Genomic DNA, 25,040 nt, shown 5'->3' on the forward strand with positions numbered 1-25,040 from the left:
TAAATAGGCTACAGAGAGCCGAGTGGTGACATCTCTTTCTGAAGCCAGATAGCTGTTGGAAATCTGTGAGGCATCTTGGACGCTAATAAAACAGTCATTGCTTTACAGTGTTTACAAGTCGTCGCTATTCCACACCAGCCTCGGCTGTTGCTCATTCAGCTGCTTGTTGGATTCTAGCTGACCTCCTTCAAATCACCTCAACGTCTGCAAGCACAGGAGAAGATGGTCTTCATGCCCGCCGTGTCATCCTCATCTCACAGACGTCACTGGATGCGGATATGGAGGGGCATGTGGTCAGCACACCGCTCTCCCGGCCGATGTCAGTGTACGAGATCGGAGCTGCTACTTCTCAGTCAAGTACCTCTTCAGTTTGCCTCACAAGGGCTGAGTGCACCTCGCTTGCCAACAGCGCTCGGCAGACCGGATGGTCACCCATCCAAGTGCTAGCGCTTAACTTCGGTGATCTGATGGGAACCGGTGTTACCACTGCGGCAAGGCCGTTGACTTATAATATGGCACACTGATGTGCAAAACTTAAGGACGAAAGTAATTTTCACGCGATGTGTCACTGTCAAGACACATAGTTCGGTGAAACGTAGATTATACATACAAAGAAGTGTTGTACAAAGGTAACTGAAAAGTATATGGTGACGAATAGAAATTACACTTTTATTCAAAGACAATAATTACACTGAAGTCTTGGTCCCCTGACCCTATAAATGGCGGGTCCTGGTTCTTTATAGGATGTGTGATCGCCACGTACGGCAGTGAATTCTCTGCAGCGTGTGGCCACGAAGTTGGTAAGGAGTTGTTGTGGTAAGACGTTCCATCCCTCCACCAAGACTGTTAACAACTGCTGAATGATCGTTAGTGCATTTGGACGTGCTGGAATACGTCTCCCCAACGCACTGCACACGAGTTCGATGGGATTTAAATCGGTGTAACGTGCAAAGCAGTCAATTCGCCGAATATCCTCTCATTGCAAGAGCTACTCCACCTCCGCAGTTCGAAGCGCTCGCTCATTGTCATCCATAAAAATGAAGTCAGGGCCAAATGTACCCTTGAAAAGCTGCATGTGGAAAAATATTATAGTGTCACAGTAACTGCTGAGTTTACTGTAATCAAAAATTTGAAAGTCAGTACGCTCGTGCATCATTACGCTTCTCCACACCATAACACCTGGGCATCCAAAACGATCTCGTTTGAGAATGTTTGTGAGCGCATTACGCGTTCCCACCTTTCGCTATGTGAGGAGACGTTCAGAATAACTGCTCAGACTGAGTCTGCACTCAACCGAGAACAGTATGCAACCCTACTACTCGCTGGTGTCATTGCAAACGTTGGTGCCGATGTGCAGGTGTCAACGGAACACAATTTACTGTCGTCCGGAAAAGAGACCACCCCCATGCCGCCACCCTGCCACTGTGGAGTGTGACATTGAGTGCACTGCACTTTTGAGAAATGCTGTTTCCATTGTACCCGCTGTTTGACTTGGGTCCCTTCTTGCCAGTTGCACAATATAGCGTTCATTTTCCGATGTATAAGACCATTATCGACGACCTCCTCATCTTGAGGCAGCAGTGCCTATGATTAGGAACGCTTCCCATGCAACTGAAACAATGCTGTGAACAATACGATTTACATAAACGATCTGGTTGATGGTATTGACAGCGGCCTTAGACTGTTTGCCGATGATGCTGTAGTCTACAGGATAGTAGTATCACATGAAAGTTGTGAACAAATCAACGAGGATTTGCAGAAAATAAATACGTGATGTATTGACTGGCAGTTCTCTCAATATTAGTAAGTGTAACCTATTGCGTATAACAAGGCGAAAATCCCCATTAATGTACGAGTACAAAATAAATGCCCAGTCTTTGGAAGCGGTAACGTCCGTCAAGTATCTGGGTGTGACGATTCGAAATGATCTCAAATGGAATGATCAGATTACACAAGTAACGGGTAAGGCGAACTCTAGATTGCGATTTGTTGGTGGAATCTTGAAGCGATGCAATCCGTCAACAACGGAAATAGTTTACAAAAAAATTGTTCAAATGGCTCTGAGCACTATGCGACTTAACTTCTGAGGTCATCAGTCGCCTAGAACTTAGAACTAATTAAACCTAACTAACCTAAGGACATCACATACATCCATGCCTGAGGCAGGATTCGAACCTGCGACCGTAGCGGTCGCTCGGCTCCAGACTGTAGCGCCCAGAACCGCACGGCCACTCCGGCTGGCAAATAGCTTACGTTACGTTAGTTCGTCCAGTCTTGGAGTATTGTTCTTCTGTATGGGACCCTTACCAGTTGGGTCTGATTCAAGAGATTGAGAAGGTCCAAAGAAGAGCGGCAAGATTCGTGACTGGTACATTTAGCCATCGCGAGAGCGTTACAAATCTCATAGAAAGTTTGAAGTGGGACACACTTGCAGATAGACGGCGCGCTAAACAGAAGGGGCTGCTCACTAAATTCCGAAATCCCATCTTCACCGAGGATGTAGAGCATGTCCAGAATGAGATTTTCACTCTGCAGCGGAGTGTGCACTGATATGAAACTTCCTGGCAGATTAAAACTCTCGTACCGAGGCGTTTAAACAGTCGTTTTTCCCTCGCGCGATACGCGAGTGGAACAGAGAGGGGGGGGGGGGATATGACTTTGGCGCGAATTGTGTTCTCCGCCACACACCGCTTGGTGGCTAGCGGAGTATACATGTAGATGTAGATACCCATCCACTGTGCTACACTCGTCACACTTCTTCCTTCTTTCCATGTCCCTGTGATACTACTCGGTGTGAAGTCAACCGAATGTTGTCCCCAAGCCACGTTGCAATGAAAAACACCACCGCATTGCAACGTAAATGGTCACTGATTAACACGCACTATGTTTTCCTGTTCGTCCAACTGCCTCGTGTTGCTGGGCCAGTGCCATTTGGCGCTATCGTCACTCTGACCTCACGCCATGTGACGCACTATTTTGTATGCACGACTGGGAAACCTCCGGCAACATGTCCCCGCATATTCATTGATTTCCAGCTAGTAGTTAATAATTCTAAGACAAAAAAGAGAAACACACCATGAAGCAATTATCCGAATGGGAAGCAATTAGACAGATGTTATGTACATGTAAAGAGAAACAAATGATTATAATTTCAGGAAAATTGGGTGATTTATTTAAGAGAAAGTGCTTCAGAAACTGAGCAAGTCAGTAACGCATTGGTTCGTCTCTGGCCCTTATGCGATCAATTATTCGGCTTGACCTTGATTGAGAGATTGTTGGATGTCATCGTGATTGATACCATGCCAAATTCTGTCCAATTCGTGCGTTAGATCGTCAAAATCCGGAGGTGGTTGAAGGGCTCTGCCCGTAATGCTCCAGAAGTTCTCAATTCGGGAGATATCCGGCGATCTTGCTGGTCGAGGTAGGGTTGTACGATTTAGCAATGACGAAGACAAGCAGTAGAAACTCCCACCGTGTGCGATCGGGCGTTACCTTGCTGAAATTTAGGCCTATATGGGTTGCCATCAAGGGCAATAAGACGGCCGTAGAATATCGTCGACGTACCGCTGTGCTGTTAGGGTTCCGTTGATGACAACCAAAGGGGTCGTGCTATGAAATGAAATGCCAATATCAGACCATCAACCCTGGCTGCGGGACGTATGGCGGGCGACAGTCAACTTGGTATTACACCGCTGTCTGGGGGCATCGCCAGACATGTCTTCGGCCTGGAATCGCAATGACCGGATAGAACAGTCTTCAGTGATCGGTCTTGCTTCGAATTGAGTCCCGACGACCAGCGATGACCACGGCACCCATACAGCACAGCGGTACGTCCCGTTTCGTTTTTCTTCCTTGCACGACACCCTGGGTTTACATTTCAACAAGATAATGCCCGCCCGCTCCCGTCGAGATTTTCCGTTGCTTGTCTTCATGTTTGCCGAACCCTACCTAGGCTAGCAAGGTCGCCAGATTTCTTCCCAAATGAGGACGTCTGCAGCACTTTGGCCAGAGCCCTTCAACCAGCTCTAGATCTTGATGATCGAACGCGCCGACAGAATTAGGCACAATATCCCTCAGGTGGACATCAACAACCCTGCCAACCATGCTAATCCGAATAACTGCTTGCCTTAGGGCCAGAGGTGGACCAAAACGTTACTGACATGCTCAGTTACTGATGGTCTTTCTCTTGAACAAATCATTGAGGTTTTCTGGAACTCTAATCATTTGTTTCTCTCTGCATGTACATCACACCTACCGATTTCCGTTGTTGTTGTTGTTGTGGTCTTCAGTCCTGAGACTGGTTTGATGCAGCTCTCCATGCTACCCTATCCTGAGCAAGCTTCTTCATCCCCCAGTATTTACTGCAACCTACATCCTTCTGAATCTGCTTAGTGTATTCATCTCTTGGTCTGCCTCTACGATTTTTACCCACCACGCTGCCCTCCAAAGCTAAATTTGTGATCCCTTGATGCCTCAGAACATGTCCTACCAACCGGTCCCTTCTTCTTGTCAAGTTGTGCCACAAACTCCTCTCCTCCCCAATTCTATTCAATACCACCTCATTAGTTATCCGATCTACCCATGTAATCTTCAGCATTCTTCTGTAGCACCACATTTCGAAAGCTTCTATTCTCTTCTTGTCCAAACTATTTATCGTCCATGTTTTACTTCCATACATGGCTACACTCCATACAAATACTTTCAGAAACGACTTCCTGAGACTTAAATCTATACTCAATGCTAAGAAATTTCTCTTCTTCAGAAACACTTTCCTTGCCATTGCCAGTCTACATTATGTATCTTCTCTATTTCGACCATCATCAGTTATTTTGCTCCCCACATAGCAGAACTCCTTTACTACGTACCATTCGAATAATTCGTTTGTGGTCCTTTTTTTCTGAGTATATGTCATGGTACTTTATCTATCTCGTCCTAAAGTTTTGCAGAGCGGTGTACATCTATCGGGGCGACTGTGTCTTGGATCCTTTAAGTACGAGCTGCCTCTGTTATCGAGGTATCGATACGGTGTCAAGTGTAGGTATTATTGGTCCAGTTGTTTAGCAGCAGGTGCCCGGCAGAGGCGCTGATGGCGCGGTGTTGCGGTGTTGCAGTGGGCTGCGTTCGCTGCAGGGCGGCGCCTGGGACGGTGACCGCCGGCGCTTCTGGTGGTTCTCCGCCTACGCGTGGGGCGGCGCCGCCCTCGTGTGCGCGGCCACCGCTGCCGTCGAGTTCTCCGACTCCGTGCCCAAAGGCGCCAAGCTGAAGCCAGACTTCGGCGCCGTACGATGTTGGTTCAGGGGTGAGTCCGTACATCCACATCCTGTTCTGTTCACGTATGGAGCGCGGAACAAATGACAGGTTAACCGCTCCTATGTGTGTTGTAATTAATATAATCATGTACTCACGATCCCCACAGCGTAATAGGTAAGCGATTGTAGCATTGTGCCGGCCGCGGTGGCCGAGCGTTTCTAGGTCTGGAACCGCGTGACTGCTATGGTCGCAGGTTCGAATCCTGCCTTGGGCATGGATGTGTGTGATGTACTTATGTTAGTTAGGTTTAAGTAGTTCTAAGTTCTAGGGGACTGATGGCCTCAGATGTTAAGTCCCATAGTGCTCATTTGAACCATTTTTGCCGGCCGGTGTGGCCGAGCGGTTCTATGCGCTTCAGTCTGGAACCGCGCGACCGCTATGGTCGCAGGTTAGAATCCTGCTTCAGGCATGGATGTGTGTGATGTCCTTAGGTTAGTTAGGTTTAAGTAGCTCTAAGTTATAGGGGACATGACCTCAGATGTTGGGTCTCATGGTGCTCAGAGCCATTTGTACCATTTTTTTGAACCACTTTGTAGCATTGTCCTAGAGCAGTGGTTCCCATCATTTCTGAGTCCATTACTCCAACATCTACATCTACATTTATACTCCGCAAGCCACTCAACGGTGTGTGGCGGAGGGCACTTTACGTGCCACTGTCATTACCTCCCTTTTCTGTTCGTGTATGGTTCGCGGGAAGAACGACTGTCTGAAAGCCTCCGTGCGCGCTCGAATCTCTCTAATTTTACATTCGTGATCTCCTCTGGAGGTATAAGTAGGGGGAAGCAATATATTCGATACCTCATCCAGAAACGCACGCTCTCGAAACCTAGCGAGCAAGCTACACCGCGATGCAGAGCGCCTCTCTTGCAGAGTCTGCCACTTGAGTTTGCTAAACATCTCCGTAACGCTATCACGGTTACCAAATAACCCTGTGACGAAACGCGCAATCAGATACTAACTGCTACCCCCTCACCACCACCACCCCTCCAAATGGGTCAAATGGCTCTAAGCACTATGGGACTTAACATCTGAGGTCAACAGTCCCCTAGACTTAGATCTACTTAAACCTAACTAACCTAATGACATCACACACATCCATGCCCGAGGCATGATTCGAACCTGCGACCGTAGCAACAGCGCTGTTCCGGACTAAAGCGCCTAGAACCGCTCGGCCACAGCGGCCGGCCCCATCCCTCCCACCTTAGTCATGAACATTAGCGCATAAGTGAACTTTATAATGATAAACAGTTTTCTTTGATTATTTTTATTTTTAAAATGACGTAAGATGAATGATGTTTAATTTTCGTGCAATACACTCCCATTTAAAATCAACCACATTAAAACGTATGCACTATACTTAGGCCTACTGTTTGAGAATCACTTGATTGTTGGACTCCTTATTTCTCAGCTGACATAAATTTATAATAATAATAATAATAATAATAATAATGCAGTGTTAGCCCTACAGCAGTGTAGTAGCCATTATATAGTAATTCTTGAGCAGTCGATTACTTCCTTTATAGTTGCGGGGTGATTCACGGAGCTATTTCTGAACTACAGCGGGAACTACAAACAATTTGCGGAAGACATTTTCATGAGCTATTTCGGTGTATCTGATGTATAGTCTTAATTTTATTGTCTTAGGCGCGTGGTGCAAAGTATGTCTGTAGTGGATGGACTATGTCACCTAGATGATGTTTGTACATTCGTTTCATAGGCTACAACCTATAGCACATTGTCTCACGCGTGAACCTTGGTATCTGAAAAAATGAAATAACTGGTAACCCATGTATTCAGTATTACAGCCTCACAAAATAGTGACAACAGTAACTACCTTTCAAAAATAATTTAGTATAATGACCGGAACGCTGTTGAACACTTTTGTTTTTACCCCTGAGGAGGTAATTATCCCCGGGTTGTGAAATATTGTCCTAGAGTCGTTATTTAAGGCCGGTTCTAGATACTTACGAATTAAGCTTTCCGGGAACTGTTTGCCTCTATTTTCAGGTGCCTTTCCATCTCCTCTGTGACACTCTTCCACATATCAAACAAATAAGTGACCATTCGTGCTGATCTTCTCTGTGCTGTGTATGTTCAGTATTCCCTGTAAGTCTCGCTTTGTAAGGATCACGCGCACTTGAGCAATATTCTATGCTGTATCCCACGAATGATTTGCAAGCAAACTCCTCTGTCCACTGGTTATGTTTCCTTAGTAACCTACCAATAAACCGAAATCTGCCACCCGTTTTACCCATGACGGAGCGAAACGATCATTTCATATCACATCCCTACAAAGCGTTACAGCCAGGTGTTAGTATGAGTTGAGCGATTCCAGCGGTAGCTCGTTGATACTTTAGTCACAGGATACTACTTTTTATTTTCCTGAAGTGCACAATTTTACATTTTTGGACATTTAAAACAAATTGCCAATATTTGCACAACTTTCATATCATATCAAGATCTGATTGAATACATGGGCGGATTTTTCCAGGTAATACTTCGTTATAGGTAACCGCATCATATGTGTAAATTTAAGATTACTATTAATATTGCCTGCTAGATCATTAATATACAACCTTAGCGGAAAGGGCCCCAATACATTTCTCTATGGCACACGTGAAGTTACTTCTAAGTCCGTCGATGACACGCCATTCAAGATGATATACTGCGTCCTCCCAGTTAAAAAAGCCCCAGCCCAGTGACAAATTTCGCTTGATATCCTATATGTTCATATTTTTGATAATAATCGTAGGTGCGGTATTGAGTCAAATAATTTACATAAATCGAGAAAGAGTGCATCCACATGACTGCCTTTATACAAAGCTTTCAGTACGTCATGTGACAAAAGTGCGAGTTGGGTTTCACTTGACCTATGTTTTAGGATTCCATGTTGGTTGGCGCGGAGAAGATAATTGTGTTTGAAACACCTTATTATGTCTGAGCTTAGAATATGTTCTAAGATCCTACAACAAATGGGTGTTAAAGATATTGGCTGGTAGTTTTGTGTCTCGTTTCTGCTATCCTCCCTGTAGACGGTGTGCCCTATGCTTTCTGCCAATTACTGGCTAGGTTTTCTGTTCGAGGGAGCTGTGGTGAACTATAGCTAAAGGGGGGCTAGTTGCACAGCAAATTCGGTATTGAATCTGATGGGATTCCATCGGGCCCTGGGGCTTTGTTACGTTTTAGCGATTTCAGCTGCTTCTAAACGCCCTTGGTATTAAGATTTGTGTCACACATCTTTGCAGCGAGAATTGGAGCGAGAATTGGAGTAATACGAATTTTCATTTGTAAAGAAACATTTGAAAACAGAGCTCATCCTTTCTGTTTTTGCTTTGCTACACTCAGTTTCAGTTCCTGTCTCATCCATGAATATCTGGACACTGACTTTGTTACCACCAACAGGCTTTACGTATGAGCAGAATTTCTTTTGCTTTTGTGAGACATCCTTCATTAATATTGTGGTTCGGTAGACAATGAAGGCTTCACGAACTTCCCTCTTGACAGCCAAATGCGTTTCGTTTAGCATCTCCTGATCTCTAGCCCTAAGCTTCGTTTTAGAACTATTATGCGGTAGTCTCTGTTCCTTTAGAAGTTTCCTTACACTGATTGTATACCGTGAAGACTCTCTCCCATCGTGATGCATAGCTACGTGGTCCACTATTCTTCTGAAGGCAGTTCTCCTACATGCACTTCTCCAGAGCTAAACGTTTCGAATTTGTTACTGAGGTGCGGTGCTACTGCCTCTTCATGCACTTTGATGAAAGTATACATCTTTCAACTTGTGTCAGTGTCCCTTTGTACTTTAGAAGTCATTGTTGCTACAACTGCCTCATTTTCACTGCCGCCAGATTCTGTTAAGTCTTCAAGTTAGGTTTATTTGTTGTTTTAGACACAATAGAATTCCATAATGAGTGAGCTTCCGAACAATATGTTCTAGGTAGTTTTCAGAGAACTCATTTACTAATCTATCGCAGAACGTCTTTTCACGCCCACCGCTTGAAATAGTGTAATTTTCGCTATTGATTTTGGACTACTAATGTCTCCTCCAGTAATGACAGTATGACAGGGGAACTTACTTCCTAGTGAACTTAGATTTTCTCTGGAGATGAGTCCGATGGCTGATAGAAGGATTCGGCTTTAAGTTCATGTCCCACCCTTGTGTGCACCCCACACACTGTAAGCTACCCGGGTAGCTAGCCTAGCTTGTCGCAGAACATTGTGAGTCTCTGGTTCAATCCTTCCACTCGACTAACAACTAGCAGCCCCGATCAGTTCTTGGGACAATGCTGCAAGTCGTAAACGTCGATGAAATTGCATATGCAAGACTGGTCTTCTCAACCTTCGCTTCCAGTCACTGGAATGATCCAAGTATGACCTCGGAGCCCGGATGATAGGTACCGTTTGTTGCAACGTGCACCACAACCTGTAGTTGGTTGCACCCTTTTCCTCAGTAGTTGCCGGAACAGCCTCTTCAACATGTTGAATGAAGCCCCAAGGGGTACACACTGAGTGCCCCTAGAGTTCCGTCCCAGTCCTTGCTGCCATTGCCCTAATGGGTACCATTATTCGCCATGCATTTGAACTGCTGACGATTAACAAACCCTTACCCTTTTGCATTTGACTCGTCTTGATACAGGACATAGCAAGTTTTCCAACAGGTGGTGTGAGTCTCAGTGGTCCAGTTTCGATCTTAGTGAACGGCAGCATCTTGAACCAGTTGGTTAGGGGGATCAGTATATAACACTTCGAGTTCTCCATGGTCCATGCATTCCCTGTACAGGACAACTAGCCCACCGCTTCGACACCACTCATAGTCAAGTGGATGAGTAGTGAGAGTTTCCGTATTTCCCATAGAGAAGAACAGAATCTGGAGGAGAGGATAGTAATTAAGGTACCTTTGATATCTCCGTTTCATTACTGTTGGAAGCGCTCCTAAAACGCGCATTCGTAGCGCCTTTCAATCTTTTGATAAGAGTCATGGCCATTTCCAGCTGCTTATGAATGTCAATCAACTCATACTGTAGTTGCATTATGGCTGGTGCAATACTTTACAGAACAGTAAAAAAGTAACTCAAAACTGAACCTTCTGATTCTCTTTTAATTTTTGGATCTATTAACATAAAAGTGTTACAAACTCCCTGTAAGAACTGAAGTAATTAATATGCAAAAGAGATTTCTGTTAAGGTACCCGATAAAACCTATGATAAAAGTTACTAATTTATTGAAACATGTTTGAGGTTATAGTCTCTAACAAACTCTAAAACTGTGTTAATTGGCGATAAATGTAGATATATATCCGCTTGTTCAAATGGAAAACTAAATTTTACACTGTATGTTAGTTATAATGTGTGCTACAGTAAATAAATCACAAACGCCGATTTACACTCCAGTCTAACTTCTCACCTGTTCTTTGCCATCTAGTTCTTCCTCAAATACCGTCTTCGCTTGAGACAACAGTCACTAAATGTTGTTAACACTCCCGATTCTTGACTGCGGGGCGGGGGTTGGGGGTGGAGGGGGGAAGAAGGGAGAGGAGTTTATACGAGGGCTGAATGAAAAGTAATGCCTCCACCTTCGTTAATTGGGTCTGGATGGGAATACTTTAATACAGCAAACGCAGAAATAATCCTTAGAATGTGATCTTTAATTAGCAGAAGTTTTCTGAAGCCGCCACGGAAGAAGTCGACACTCCGTTACCGCAACCACAGTCTCACAGTTCTCTCAACGTCTTCATGAGAAGTATAATGATGTCCCCACATATCGTCTTTCATTATCGAGAACAGATGGAAGTCAGACGGTGCTAAATGTGGACTGTATGGAGGATGCCGTACGGTGGTGAGATTCAGTCTCTGAAGTTCTGCTGTGGTGGCACGTGAAGTGTGTGGTTTGACATTGTCATGCTGCAGGACCCTTGTTACCCGTCGTTTCAGAGTTCGCAACGTTGTGATGTAATGCTCTGAATTTATTGTTGTCCCACGATCAAGGAAATCAACATGAATAACACCATTGCATCCCAGAACACTGTGGCCATGATTTTTCCAGCTGAGTGCTGCGTCTTGAATTTCTTTTTCTGAGGGGCGAGTGTTTTTGTCGATATTTCATAGACTGACGTTTCGTCTCCGGGTCGTAATGGTGTACCCACGTTTCGCCTCCTGTCACAGTCGAATGGAGAAGGGCGTCACCTTCATTCTCGTAACGCGAGAGGAGTTCCTAGCAAATTTCAGATCTGTGCTCTTTCATTTCAGGAGTCAGCATCCGGGGTACCCATCGTGCACAGACCTTCCGATAGCCAAGCAAAGCAATAATGTGACCCACACGTTCTTGGAAAATGCCGATTGTGCTTACAGTTTCTCTCTGAGTGATACGACGATCGTCCTGAATCAATGTCAACATTTTGCTTGTGAAACTCGATGGTTGCTGTCACAGGACGTCCAACTCTTTGTTTGTCACGCATGTCAGATGTTCTCGCTTCAACATCCTTAAACTTACTCGCCCAACGACGCACAGTATTCACATCAACACAGTCACCATAAACTGCTTTCATTCTCTGATGAATCTCCTTTGGGGTGACACCTTCTGCTGTCAAGAATTCAATGACTGCACTTTACTTAAATCGCACTAACCGACTGTCTGCGCAGGGTTCCATACTTTACACTGTAACAAAACAACCGTTCAATGCTAAGGCTTCCCGCCAACTTTAGACGTAGAGAAGAGGCTACGGAACACGCCAGTACCTACCGCACACCAACGCTGCCAACTGGTGAAGACTTACGAAGGTGGAAGCATTACTTTTCAGTCAATCCTCGTAGTATATATAGATAGAGGTTTGTCCATTTTTCTCGATTTTTCTTTATTCAGTTTTTTCTTCTTTATAGACAAGCACAGAGTAATCGTATAACTTTTATGATATCTACGTTGCGCAAATTATGTACAAGTATCTTCTCCAATGTAGAATAAATATCACATAAAATAGATAAAACAAGTTGAACCACTGTACAATAAAGTCAACCAACATAAAACAATACATTTCATTCTCTTGTTCAGACATTCTTGCGTATAAATAAAACGACTTAGTTTAAAGATGTGACTTGTAAAATTTAAGTTGGGCTACAGTGTTATACATTTCGTGATAGATCAATGTTATAGCAACAAAGAAGAGTGAACAGAATGACATTCAAAATTGTGTTGAAGGCATCTCATACCTTAACATTTTTCATCTGGCTTAATCAAATGGCGAAAACAATAATCTTAAGGAAAAATCCAGCAATGTATTTTCTTGTCACATTATTTTCCTCATTAGTCGTAGACCTTTCCTTCTCGTAAATATATGACCACAGAATTACACAACATAATTCTGATGTATTGAACCTTCATTTCAGTTTCTCCATATTTTTAAGACATAAAGCTTTTCTTACTTGTATAATAACTATAATAAAACTATTATGCCTCTTACCTATGAAAAGCAACTGTTCCTTATTCCATGTACAGATAGTTCGAATTGCATCTATAGGAGCAGCAGCTGTTAACCACTGTTTGCCTAAATAAAAGTGTAAAATAGGACAAATACCTGTAATTGACGGTGTATGTAGGTAATATGCAACTAATCACTTTTTGAAATTCATGAGATTTATTCTCCATTAACCAGTTTTCGAGTCACTGCAAGCGCGTCATCAGATAAAGACGTTCCAGAAAGACTTCTCTAGACCACGTGCAGCTAAACCCTAGAGTCGTGGTGTTGGCAAAAATAACGATAACTGTGACATATGTTACCGAAATGGATACGTTACATAGCACTGACTGTTGGTATCCAGGACAAATTCGTTCCGGTAACGTATATTTCTCCCAGCTTACAGTACTTTATCGGAATTAAATAGTCAGGGTACCTCGAAGAAGTACGATGCAGTTGTTCTAAAACTTGACAATTTTTCGCATCGTAAAGACTTCGGCAACTTATGCCTCGGTTTTCGTTAGCACCGGACTCTAGAACGTAGCCGTACATAGTCCAGAGAATAATCTTCCTGTAGCACCAGCATCTGATGATGAGCTAGCACTGCGTTGAAAATGATTAATGGCTCAAACAAGTAAATCGCATCAAATTCAAAAAGGTACTAGTTGCATGTATCTAACAGGTTGGCCAAAAATATGGAAACAGCAAAAACACAACACATTACTATACCTAATCCTACGCAGGAAAACCCTTGGCATTCAAAACTGTTTCCAGTCATCTCAGAATGTGTAAATAAGGGTTATTTGTGGTTTTCAAGGGAATCTCATACCATTTTGTCTGCAAAATAGTCGCAAGTTGAGGTAATGATCTTGCAGGTGGATAGCGACCACTTTCCTTCTGGCCAAATCAGATCACAAAGGGTCAATAATTCTGAGATATGGTGACCGGAAAGATGCGACAATTCAACCTCCTGCTCTCAAACGCAGTCCTGGACGATGCGAACTGTTTGAACAGGAGCCCTGTCGTCTTGGATCAGAACATCACCATTGAGGGAAAAAAATGTATCTTGAGATGGACCTGTTTAGGTAAAATGGTCTAAGGGTCCTTGGCAGTAATGTAACCTTGTACAGTACCCATGGAATACCACGATATGGCTGCCCAAATCATCACCGAAACCTCGCCGTGTTTCCCTCTTGGGACGTAAATTTGCTCAGAAGATGTTAAGAGTGCGCAGCAAGGCTCAACAGACCAAATGACTATCTTCCACTGCTCCATAGTCCAGATTTTACGGCTTTGGCACCACGTTTTACTCTGACGGGCGTTTGCTTCACGAAAGAGTAGTTTTGGATTTCCAACTCGCCCTGTTATGCCTAGCTGATGGTGCTCCACTCGTGTTGCGGTACTGTCAGGATTTGCAAGTGCAACATTCGGTTCCGCAGGGACTTTTGCAGCTGTCATCCTCTAATTTTTGTCACCGTCCTCCTAAATTACCGTCCGTCATAATCACTCAACACACACTTTCGTCCGCGTTGTTAATTGCTGGATGATGATTTTCCGCTCTCTCTATATGCGGTATTAATATTCGATATGGTGCCTCTTGAAAATTCTAACACTTCGGCTATCTTTGGTGCAGAAGCACGCACTATCAACACTAACAATGTGAATATGTTCTAATTCACTTAGCTCCGCCACAATGCACTCACAACTACACATAAAATACTTCTCACCACGACTGACACTTGCAACGTATTGAGGACACTGCACAGGTGCCGTTTGTGGTCAAATACAACAGCGCAACCTACAGGCTTGTTTAGCATCTGTGTTTATGTTCAAGCACGCATTTCTCACGGTGTTTCCTTATTTCTGTCCAACCCCTGTGCATAAACCGCGAATTTAAATCAAAGCTGCAGTTCGTTACAACGAAATGGATATAATGAAAATACATGTACGAGGGTCGTTCAATAATTAAAGAGACAAATTGGTCTGGGGAAGAAACTGTTTGTATGGCAAGTATGGTACTTTTATGGTTTTAAGTAGGCATCACGGGGATGAACCCTGGTCACCTTATGTATCAACATTGTTTTGTTTATAACCTCAAAAACACATTCCAAGATGGAGAGTCCGCTGAAAACGTCCACATTAGTTGAACAACGTTCTCTTATCAGTTTTTTACTTGTTGAAGGCGAGAAACCAGTGAATATATACTGTAGAATGTCTAAAGTTTATGGTGAAGGTTGTTGAATCGTTTAAATTTTTACAAGTGGGTAGAGCAGTTCAAAAATTGTCGCGACTCAATGACAGACGATCACCGTTACGGCCGACCAGTTGCGGTTTTAACTCCCTCATTTGAAAGCCGAATTGATGACATTATTTGTGCCGACCGACGTGTGACTGTGGAAATGCTAGTTGATAAGATTCAACTTAGTACTGGTACAGTTCATAGCATTATCTGTAACAAGCTGAAGTACCGCAAGACATGTGCAAGATGGGTCCAAAGGAGTTGACGCGGCTACACAAGGAAACAAGGTTGAGAGTGTGCACAGAGCTAAAGGAACGTTATGGACGGGAAGGTGAGCACTTCCTCAACAAAATTTTAACTTGTGATGACTTGGGTTCACTATTACGAGCCAGAAACAAAAAGACAAAGCATGCAGTGGAAGCACGCCAACTCACCTGTCAAGAAAAAATTCAAAATCCAAGCCTCAGCAGGAAAAGTCATGTTGACGGTGTTTTTGGATGCTGAAGGTCAAGTTTTTTGTGATTATCTCGAAAAGAAGCGTACAGTGAACAGCCAATACTACTCGGATTTGCTTTTAAACAAGGTGAAGCCAGCCATGAGGCAGAGACGTCGTCGATCTCAGAGGAGAGGTGTCGTTCTCCAGCAAGACAACGCACGTCCTCATATTGCTCAACTAACGCCATCGACAAAAAGGGCTGGGAAGTACTGCCTCATCCCCCTTACAGTCCTGATTTAGCACCTAGTGATTTCCATTTGTTTGGTGCACTGAAGTAGGCATTACATGGGAAGAGGTTGCAAGACAACGAGTACGTGACAAGTGTGTGGGAAATTGGTTCAAACATCAAGATAAAGAGTTATCTGCAGCCGGAATAAAACAGCTTGTAGCTTGTCGGAACAAGTGCATAAATGGTCATGGGGATTATGTCGAAAAGTAGAAAAAGTATTGTTCTGTAAAAATAAACGCTTTTTCTCCAGACCAATTTGTCTCTTTAATTATTGAATGACCCTCGTAATATTAAAGCCTCAGTTTTAGCATGAAATGAAAACGAACGCCTATATAGTAAAGTCATTTGACACTCTCGGTATGATGGTGAGAACATATGCAGTGCGTTATGCTCACTCCAGACACATTTCTACGCTGCGGCCGCAGCCAAGAACGTCGCGGGAGGCAGCCCAGTGTTCCGTTTCCAAATAGATTCTCGCACTTCTTCCACGTTCTAGATCTGGCAGCGCCTGAAGCATGCGTTTTCGGCTCTAGATTCCTGATCTCATAACTTTGGTCTTAAGATCAGTATTTTGTATACAGCAAACATAGGTAAGAGATCTCCCTTGAAGCCTCTATGACCGCACAGGCTTCCGGCCAAACAATAGAAGATTCGCTCTGCTTGGAAAAATTGCCAATGTATGTTGTTCATTTACAAGTTCACCTACTTGGACAGCAGGATTAAAGCTACTAACATATTTATTTTCAAAGGGAATTCTGTTTATGTTTCGTATAAAGGTAAATTTCATTGGTCGAACCAGTCCGATAGACAACTGCCCTAAAAAACTGTGAAAAAAGGAGCAGAACAACAGAGGAAATCATTTATCTATTTAAAGTAATCATATTTCAAATGATAGTTTCAGAGAAGAAATTGAGTACGGGATGTGGCATCGATAAGCCCATTTTTTCACACTGAGACCCATTTATTACCTTCAATAAATCTATACAGCACAGAGAGTATAAATATCTATTTTCATAACGGTTCATTCTGTTGCAAAGGTTTCAGTTGTTGCCACTGTTAAAATTATTTTCGCAGTCTATTTTTATAATACACCGGAATGGATAGCATACCGTGTTTCTCAGTGTATGTATTCTGAGCCTCTGAAACACATAGCTGACACGTCACTCGTGTGCGACACCCAGTGCTATAAACACACGAAATGGAATCCTAGAAATTAGTACCCTGTCGTAAGTTCTTCATCACCGGTGATTCTTTGTGTGACGCATGGAAAGATAAATGTGTCACTCGTGACGTCACGTCTATTCGAGTCGCTAGAAGAACCCGGTTTGTTTTTTCAGATGTGCACGAGGAAGAGCCGATACAGTTTCGAAACAAGTAGGCACTAACGGTTGTGTGAGCGACTACAGTCGCGCACTGAACATCCTGCCGAGTGAACGCGAATGTACAAACGTGATCAACTCAGTATATGGTAATTTTTGATTCCTAGATCCAGTCTCGATCTTATTCAACACGTTGTGAGACTGACAAATCGAAGACTACAAAATTATTAAATCCTTAAACTAGTATCTTGCTTCCAGAATGAGATTTTCACTCTGCAGCGGAGTGTGCGCTGATATGAAACTTCCTGGCAGATTAAAACTGTGTGCCCGACCGAGACTCGAACTCAGGACATTTTAGTATCTTGCTTGTTTCTTATAACTTCTCAGAGAACAATTAGCATCTCTCTTTTGCAGGATCTATTAATTTAGATAATGCATCACCTTGTCAGGTCTCATATTGTGCTGATTTATATGCCCCAAAGTCTTCGGCCAAGAAAAAGAGTTTGTTTCGTGAGGCACTGTAATAGCGTATAATCCCATAGAAAGATTATAACATATCTATTAAACGAATTACGCAGATACACATCCAGTGCGTGTGATCAATATACATACACTGCGCAACAAAATTAAAGGATCACTTCTTCGAAACCGCGTAATTGTCTTCCATTGGGACGTATAAGTTTGAAATTTGGCTCAAAGGTACCTATAATCTTCCTCAGTAGTGATGCAAAAGAGCGGCATCCTGCGACGTCATCCTCAGGATCAACGACGCTGCAAAATGGTTCAAATGGCTCTAAGCACTATGGGACTTAACATCTGAGGTCATCAGTCCCGTAGATATCTTGCGAACCATGGATGAAGGGTATCAGACGGATGCAATACTCCTTGACTTCTTGAAAGCGTTTGACTCGGTGCCTCCCAAATATGTGAGTGGCTCGAAGACTTCTTAAGCAATAGAACCCAGTACGTTGTCCTCGATGGTGAGTGTTCATCGGAGGTGAGGCTATCATCTAGAGTGCCGCAGGGAAGTGTGGTAGGTCCGTTGTTGTTTTCTATCTACGTAAATGATCTTTTGGATAGGGTGGATAGCAATGTGCGGCTGTTTGCTGATAATGCTGTGGCGTACGGGTAGGTGTCGTCGTTGAGTGACAGTAGGAGGATACAAGAAGACTTTGACTGGATTTGTGATTCGTGTACAGAATGGCAGCTAACTCTAAATATAGATAAATGTAAATTAATGCAGATGAATAGGAAAAAGAATCCCGTAATGTTTGAATACTCCATTAGTAGTGTAGCGCTTGACACAGTCACGTCGATTAAATATTTGGGCGTAACATTTCAGAGCGATATGAAGTGGGATAAGCATGTAATGGCAGTTGTGGGGAAGGCGGACAGTTGTCTTCGGTTCATTGGTAGAATTTTGGGAAGATGTGGTTCATCTGTAAAAGAAACCGCTTATAAAACTCTAATACGACCTATTCTTGAATACTGCAGGAGCGTTTGGGATCCCTATCAGGTCGGATTGAGGGAGGACATAGAAGCAATTTAGAGGCGAGCTGCTAGATTTGTTACTGGTAGGTTCGATCATCACGCGAGTGTTACGGAAATGCTTCAGGAACTCGGGTGGGAGTCTCTGGAGGAAAGGAGGCGTTCTTTTCGTGAATCGCTACTGAGGAAATTTAGAGAACCAGCATTTGAGGCTGACTGCAGTACAATTTTACTGCCGCCAACTTATATTTCGCGTAAAGACCAGAAAGATAAGAGAGATTAGGGCTCGTACAGAGGCATATAGGCAGTCATTTTTCCCTCATTCTGTTTGGGAGTGGAACAGGGAGAGAAGATGCTAGTTGTGGTACGAGGTACCCTCCGCCACGCACCGTATGGTGGATTACGGAGTATGTATGTAGATGTAGACTTAGAACTACTTAAACCTAACTAACGTAAGGACATCACACACATCCGTGCCCGAGGCAGGATTCGAACCTGCGATCGTAGCAGGAGCGCGGTTCCGGTCTGAAGTGACGACGCTGCAGACATCAAAATGTTGACACATACGAAAAAAAGGCCAGACCTCAGAAGTTCATCTGTCGTTTCAGGTGGATTAATGGTACCGCATTGGCACCAGCTTTCATCACAATACTGTATAAAGGCACCGTGGGAAGGCCGTCACACCCCCTATCATCGATATTCCATCCCTCTCTGCGGTGGAGGTGAAAACCGCGACGCTCCGAGTTCAGATCAGTAGGTTTTCTTGTGGGTTGTCAAGGAAAACATTTCACACACACCGCCGCTCAGAATCGACACGAAAAGGCCTGATGGGGTGGCATTAAGGGCGTTAATGAAACCACCCCTTTCCTTGGGGTAGTGGTTCCCACACATTTCGCAGTCGAAAACGTCTTTCTCATTACGATGAGCAGTAGGAGGACGTCTTGACAACATTTGACACTGCTGACACCCCTTGATGTTTCAAACTGCTCTGAGAACACTGGGGTCGGGGGTTCGCCACTGAACGTGATCGCACCCTTTCAGAGTGCAACGCGACCACTATTTTTGCTCTCGTGCACAGTTTGGAACAACTAGGAACCGTTCAAAACCGTTCGGCGAAATATGAACAAGTAGGAAAGCGTGCTTATGCATTTTCAGCCCTCCTTTGGAGTGTTGATGGAGGAGAAGGGGGCGGGGGGGAGGCGAGTGGGGAGAGCGTGGGCATGGGTGCGTTATTGACATATACGCGAATAATGTATGGCTTGCGAGTAGTACCACCAGACCCTCTCTCTCTCTCTCTCTCTGTCTCTTTCTCTCTCTCTCTCTATTTTTGTCTTTTCTCTTTTTCTTTTACGACTCATAAGAGCAGGGTGGCCTGTTGTAGCACTTCGTCTGTTCTAAAGAGGAGTCGCTTTCCGTCCCTTGTCGAGGGAACTCGGTGCGATGTTAATGCCGGAGGGTGCGTATTAGAAATTTGATGCGCTAGTTGTGACTTAGCTGGCCCTATGTTGTAACAGCGGTGCGAAGGGACTCGACTCATGATCACGATGTTGTGATGATCCAGAGGGTTGAGTGCCCCAGTTATGGCGACACTGATGGAACATCGTCTTTCTTTGCACACACCACCACTACATCGCCATCGTCAGCAGCATCACCGCGACGACTAGCTGCCACGGTGCCAATTTTTTGATCCGATTCAATTTCAGAATCTTTTTGGCCAACTATAGATTAGCTGTAAATCTTCATATCGTTGGTTATCACTGTTGGCATTCAACCGCGATTCTTATACATACTTTAACAACGCGTTTCAAGAGACAATGCTCCCATCATCAGATTGTAAAATCTATGTCATGAAATTAAATGGACTAAAAAGACAAAATACCATCACCAATAGTTGGGAAGTCCATAGAGTAAAACAGAATTAAAATTATATTGGACTGTGGCCATTATAATTGCTACACGACGAAAATGACGTGCTACAGACGCGAAATTTAACCGACAGGAAGAAGGTGCTGTGATATGCAAATGATCAGCTTTTCAGAGCATTCACACAAGGTTGGCGCCGGTGGCGACACCTACAACGTGCTGACATGAGGAAAGTTTCCAACCGATTTCTGATACACAAACAGCAGTTGATCGGCGTTGCCTGGTGAAACGTTGTTGCGATGCCCCGTGTAAGGAGGAGAAATGCGTACCATCGCGTTTCCGACTTTGATAAAGGTCGGATTGTTGACTATCGCGATTGCGGTTTATCGTATCGCGGCATTGCTGCTCTCGTAGGTCGAGATCCAATGACTGTTAGCAGAATATGGAATCGATGGGTTCAGAGGTTTAATACGGAACGCCGAGCTGGATCCCAACGGCCTCGTATCACTAGCAAAAAATGGTTCAAATGGCTCTGAGCACTATGGGACTTAACATCTATGGTCATCAGTCCCCTAGAACTTAGAACTACTTAAACCTAACTAACCTAAGGACATCACACAACACACAGTCATCACGAGGCAAAGAAAATCCCTGACCCCGCCGGTAATCGAACCCGGGAACCCGGGCGCGGGAAGCGAGAACGCTACCGCACGACCACGAGCTGAGGACTATCACTAGCAGTCGAGATGACAGGCATCCGCATGGCTGTAACGGATCGTGCAGCCACGTCTCGATCCCTGAGTCAACAGATGAGGACGTTTGCAAGACAACAACTATCTGCAGGAACAGTTCGACGACGTTTGCAGCAGCATGGACTATCAGCTCGGAGACCGTGGCTGCGGTTACCCTTGACGCTGCATCACAGACAGGAGCGCCTGCAATGGTGTACTCAACGACGAACCTGGGTGCACGAATGGCAAAACGTTATTTTCTCGGATGAATCCAGGTTCTGTTTACAGCATCATGATGGTCCCATCCGTGTTTGGCGACATCGCGGTGAACGCACATTGGAAGCGAGTATTCGTCATCGCCATACTCGCGTATCACCCGGCGTGATGTTATGGGGGTGCCATTGGTTACACGTCTCGGCCACCTCTTGTTCGCATTGACGGCACTTTGAACAGTGGACGTTACATTTCAGATGTGTTACGACCCGTTCTTCTACCCTTCATTCGATCCTTCCGAAACCCTACATTTCAGCAGGATAATGCACGACCGCATGTTGCAGGTCCTGTACGGGCCTTTCCCTGGCCAGAACATTCTCCAGATCTCTCACCAATTGAAAACGTCTGGTCAACGGTGGCCGAGCAACTGGCCCGTCACAATACGCCAGTCACTACTCTTGATGGACTGTGGTATCGTGTTGAAGCTGCATGGGCAGCTGTACCTGTACACTCCATCCAAACTCTGTTTGACTCAATGCCCAGGCGTATCAAGGCCGTTATTACGACCAGAGGTGGTTGTTCTGGTTGCTAATTTCTCAGGATCTATGCATGAAAATGTAATCACATGTCAGTTCTAGTATAATATATTTGTCCAATGAATACCCGTTTATCATCTGCATTTCTTCTTGTTGTAGCAGTTTTAATGGCCAGTAGTGTATACATGGCAAGAGCAAGCTATTAATGCTAATTTTCCCCTGGGAGGCAAGTCAGGGGTTGTAATGTGGACACGAAACGGTTAGTCTATACTGACGGGCGTAGTCCACTTAATGGTGCAGTTAGGACCGTGCAGAAAACATCAGGTCGTAAAGTCTGTGACGTCTTTGTGGGATGACTGTTCGACAAAGAGCAAAAACACCCAATACACTGATATGTGTACATCTTAAGATGCCACATATAAAAAATATCTCCACTTATACCCTTTATACCCATCATAAGCGCTGACCTGTAGTTGAAGGATTAGTGTGGCCTTTGTGTCTTTCCGAGGTGTGTGAAGTAAATGCGAAAACGTGAACTATGCCGACGTAACTATCCAAACAGGACCAAAGTGCTGTTACTTTTTTCTGGGCCGCCGAAACACAAATACCTGCAGACATACATCGGACAAAGAAGAATGTTTATGGGATAACATGTCTGTCGAGAACCACCGTTGTGGAATAGGATGCTGGTGCTTCATAATACATACGTTCCTACACCGCAAATTTGACGCAGAAGTTGTGACAACTCCAGTGGGAGACACTCGAAAACCCGCCCTATAGACCTAATCTCTCCCATGCGATTATCACCCCTTGGATCCCCCCTACGGTCGATGAATCCTGTCGGACGAGCGTGTGCATCAGGCAGTTACGGACTTTTTCATGCAGCACGACACGGTGCTTTGCCAAGCGATTATCTTGAACCTGAAGCGACGCTAGGATGATTTCCTCAACGCTCACCGTGACTTTGATTGGCATACTGATTATGGACTTTACGGCCTTCGAACAGAAACTTTTTGATCGCCCCTTATATTTCGCCGTAGTTTGTTCTTGTTTTCTAAAACTTTATTAAAAGTAATTCGTTACGTGCATTAAAATTGTTTTGGTTAGTTTAATTCAACTCATAGTGCAACAGTTTTGTATGTACACTGACGCACCGAACACTGTTGTAAGTATTTTTTTCCTGTAACAAGCGTAAAGCTTTAGTACATAATTCTTTCAAGACTTATCACTTACAGTACCTCCATGTGAACCTTTGTGATTATGGAACTAGTAAGTCATTATTTTTGTTCAACATGCACATGTCATAAATTACACAATTCGTTGTGCACGCGTGAGTTCAAATATCACGATTAACAGTTTAATTAATTATTCTGTTTCTATTCAACAATATAGACCGTGATAACCGGAAGCTAATTAAATCCTAATGTGATCTGCACAAACAATATTAATTATTAATTAATTACAATTTTAACATTATCATGATGAGGAAGGCATTACTGTAACTTACGACAGTGAACTGAACAAGCCGCCCACTTTGATTCGTATTGCTTGCGAGACAATACCTTGTTTCTGACCCATTCAACTAAGCGGAATACGTTAGAAGGTACTTAACGTATTATTCTCTAATTAGACTCATAAGACAGTTCTTATTGGACTTTTTAAATATGTTGCACTGTGATAACGAAATAAATGTGACAAAATTAGAGCAGTTTCTCAAAATTATTCTTTTGTTACCACTTGTACAGATTGCTGCGTAAGTAGTTTATGTTACGAAACAGAACTTAGCACGTTACATTGAATTTTCTATCACATACTAACATTTTCAATACCTATGCAACTTAAAATAATATAAATATGTCAAAACACAGTAATATACAAACAATAGAAAATTGTGGTACCTTTGTACATGTATGCTGTATATATGAAGACCGAAGTGACGAATGAAAATTTGTACCTAGGCCGGGATTCGAACCCTGGTCTCCCGCTCACTAGGCAGATGTACCAACCATTACGCCACTGTGGCGCAATGGCTTTGCACGTCTGCATGGACTATCCCAGCGTGCGTCCCGCTTTAATCCAAATTCCCTTTCACCCATCAGCCTCTTCGTATTGCTCCTAAGCTCGAACAGCATTGCAGAGGCTCAACTGTACTGGAGTAGCACCTCAGCATGGAACGAAACGGGGGATCCTGCCTGAAACCCAGGCACAGGCTCTTTAATCAAATGAAACTACATTGTTTTAGAGAATTTTCAAGTCTCAAACATCTATGATGTATGCATGCAGACTGAAGCGACAAATGAGAACTTGTATCAAGGCCGGGATTCGAATCCGAGTCTCTTGTTCACTAGGCAGATGAGCTAACCCATACGCCACCTTGGCACAGTGGCTTTGCACAACGGCACGTACTACTCTAGAAAGCCTCCCGCCTCAATCCAGATTCTTTGTACATAGTTACCCTCTGATTTCTTTGCATTAATTTTTAACGTGTACCCAGTTTTGAAACAGTTAACTTGTGAAGGAAAATTCTTTCAACCGGATGGCGGTGTCAAAATACCGCAACGTTTCGACGCGTATCACACTCATTATTTGCCGGTGAAATCACATCACCTGAAGATAATGAGTATGACACTGTTTGAAACGTCGCAGTATTTTAACACTGTCACCCGGCTGAAAACACGAGAGTTCATCATCAATAGACACATGGTATCAGAATCTCTACTTTGCGGAATATCGCGATCAACAGTCTCCCTAACTTAAAAAATATCAGCAAAATCAAGCGCACTGCGCGGACGAAATCTTAGAAGTCCCGCCGATTTTCTGATACAAAATAAATATTTTTTTTAAAAAAAAGAGCAAAAATATGAAAACCAGCAACACTGCAGAGAAATATACGTCAGACTGTGCCCGGCAAGTGCCGCCGCAGCAGCCATTAGCATTACATCGCTGGTCAAAATTGAGTTCAGTATCCTCTTGACTTCAAAGTATCTATGCAGCAAGCGTGCACAACTGCTAACAGAATAGCTTGGTTTTGACAATTGTTTTACGAGAAATAATCATAAAGTTCTAATTACCACCGCTAGAAATATGTGAACGAATTCTGGGCGTATTACTTCATCCCATAGCCAAAGCAATACGGCAGGCACTGGAAACACTTGAATTCCCCACTGGA

General features: G+C 43.9%; 1 protein-coding gene across 2 annotated transcripts in view; it reads left to right on the forward strand.

Annotated features, from left to right (window-relative positions):
- Positions 1-25,040, forward strand: part of LOC126203285 (probable G-protein coupled receptor Mth-like 1) — a 361,675-nt gene that overhangs the window by 298,430 nt on the left and 38,205 nt on the right. For both annotated transcript variants that reach the window (XM_049937542.1, XM_049937543.1), the window contains exon 7: positions 5,112-5,299. In XM_049937542.1, coding sequence (XP_049793499.1) covers positions 5,112-5,299 — 188 coding nt within the window. The remainder of the gene's footprint in view (positions 1-5,111; positions 5,300-25,040) is intronic.

The sequence above is a fragment of the Schistocerca nitens genome, chromosome 9, assembly GCF_023898315.1.
Source record: "Schistocerca nitens isolate TAMUIC-IGC-003100 chromosome 9, iqSchNite1.1, whole genome shotgun sequence".
Classification (NCBI taxonomy): Eukaryota; Metazoa; Arthropoda; class Insecta; order Orthoptera; family Acrididae; genus Schistocerca; species Schistocerca nitens.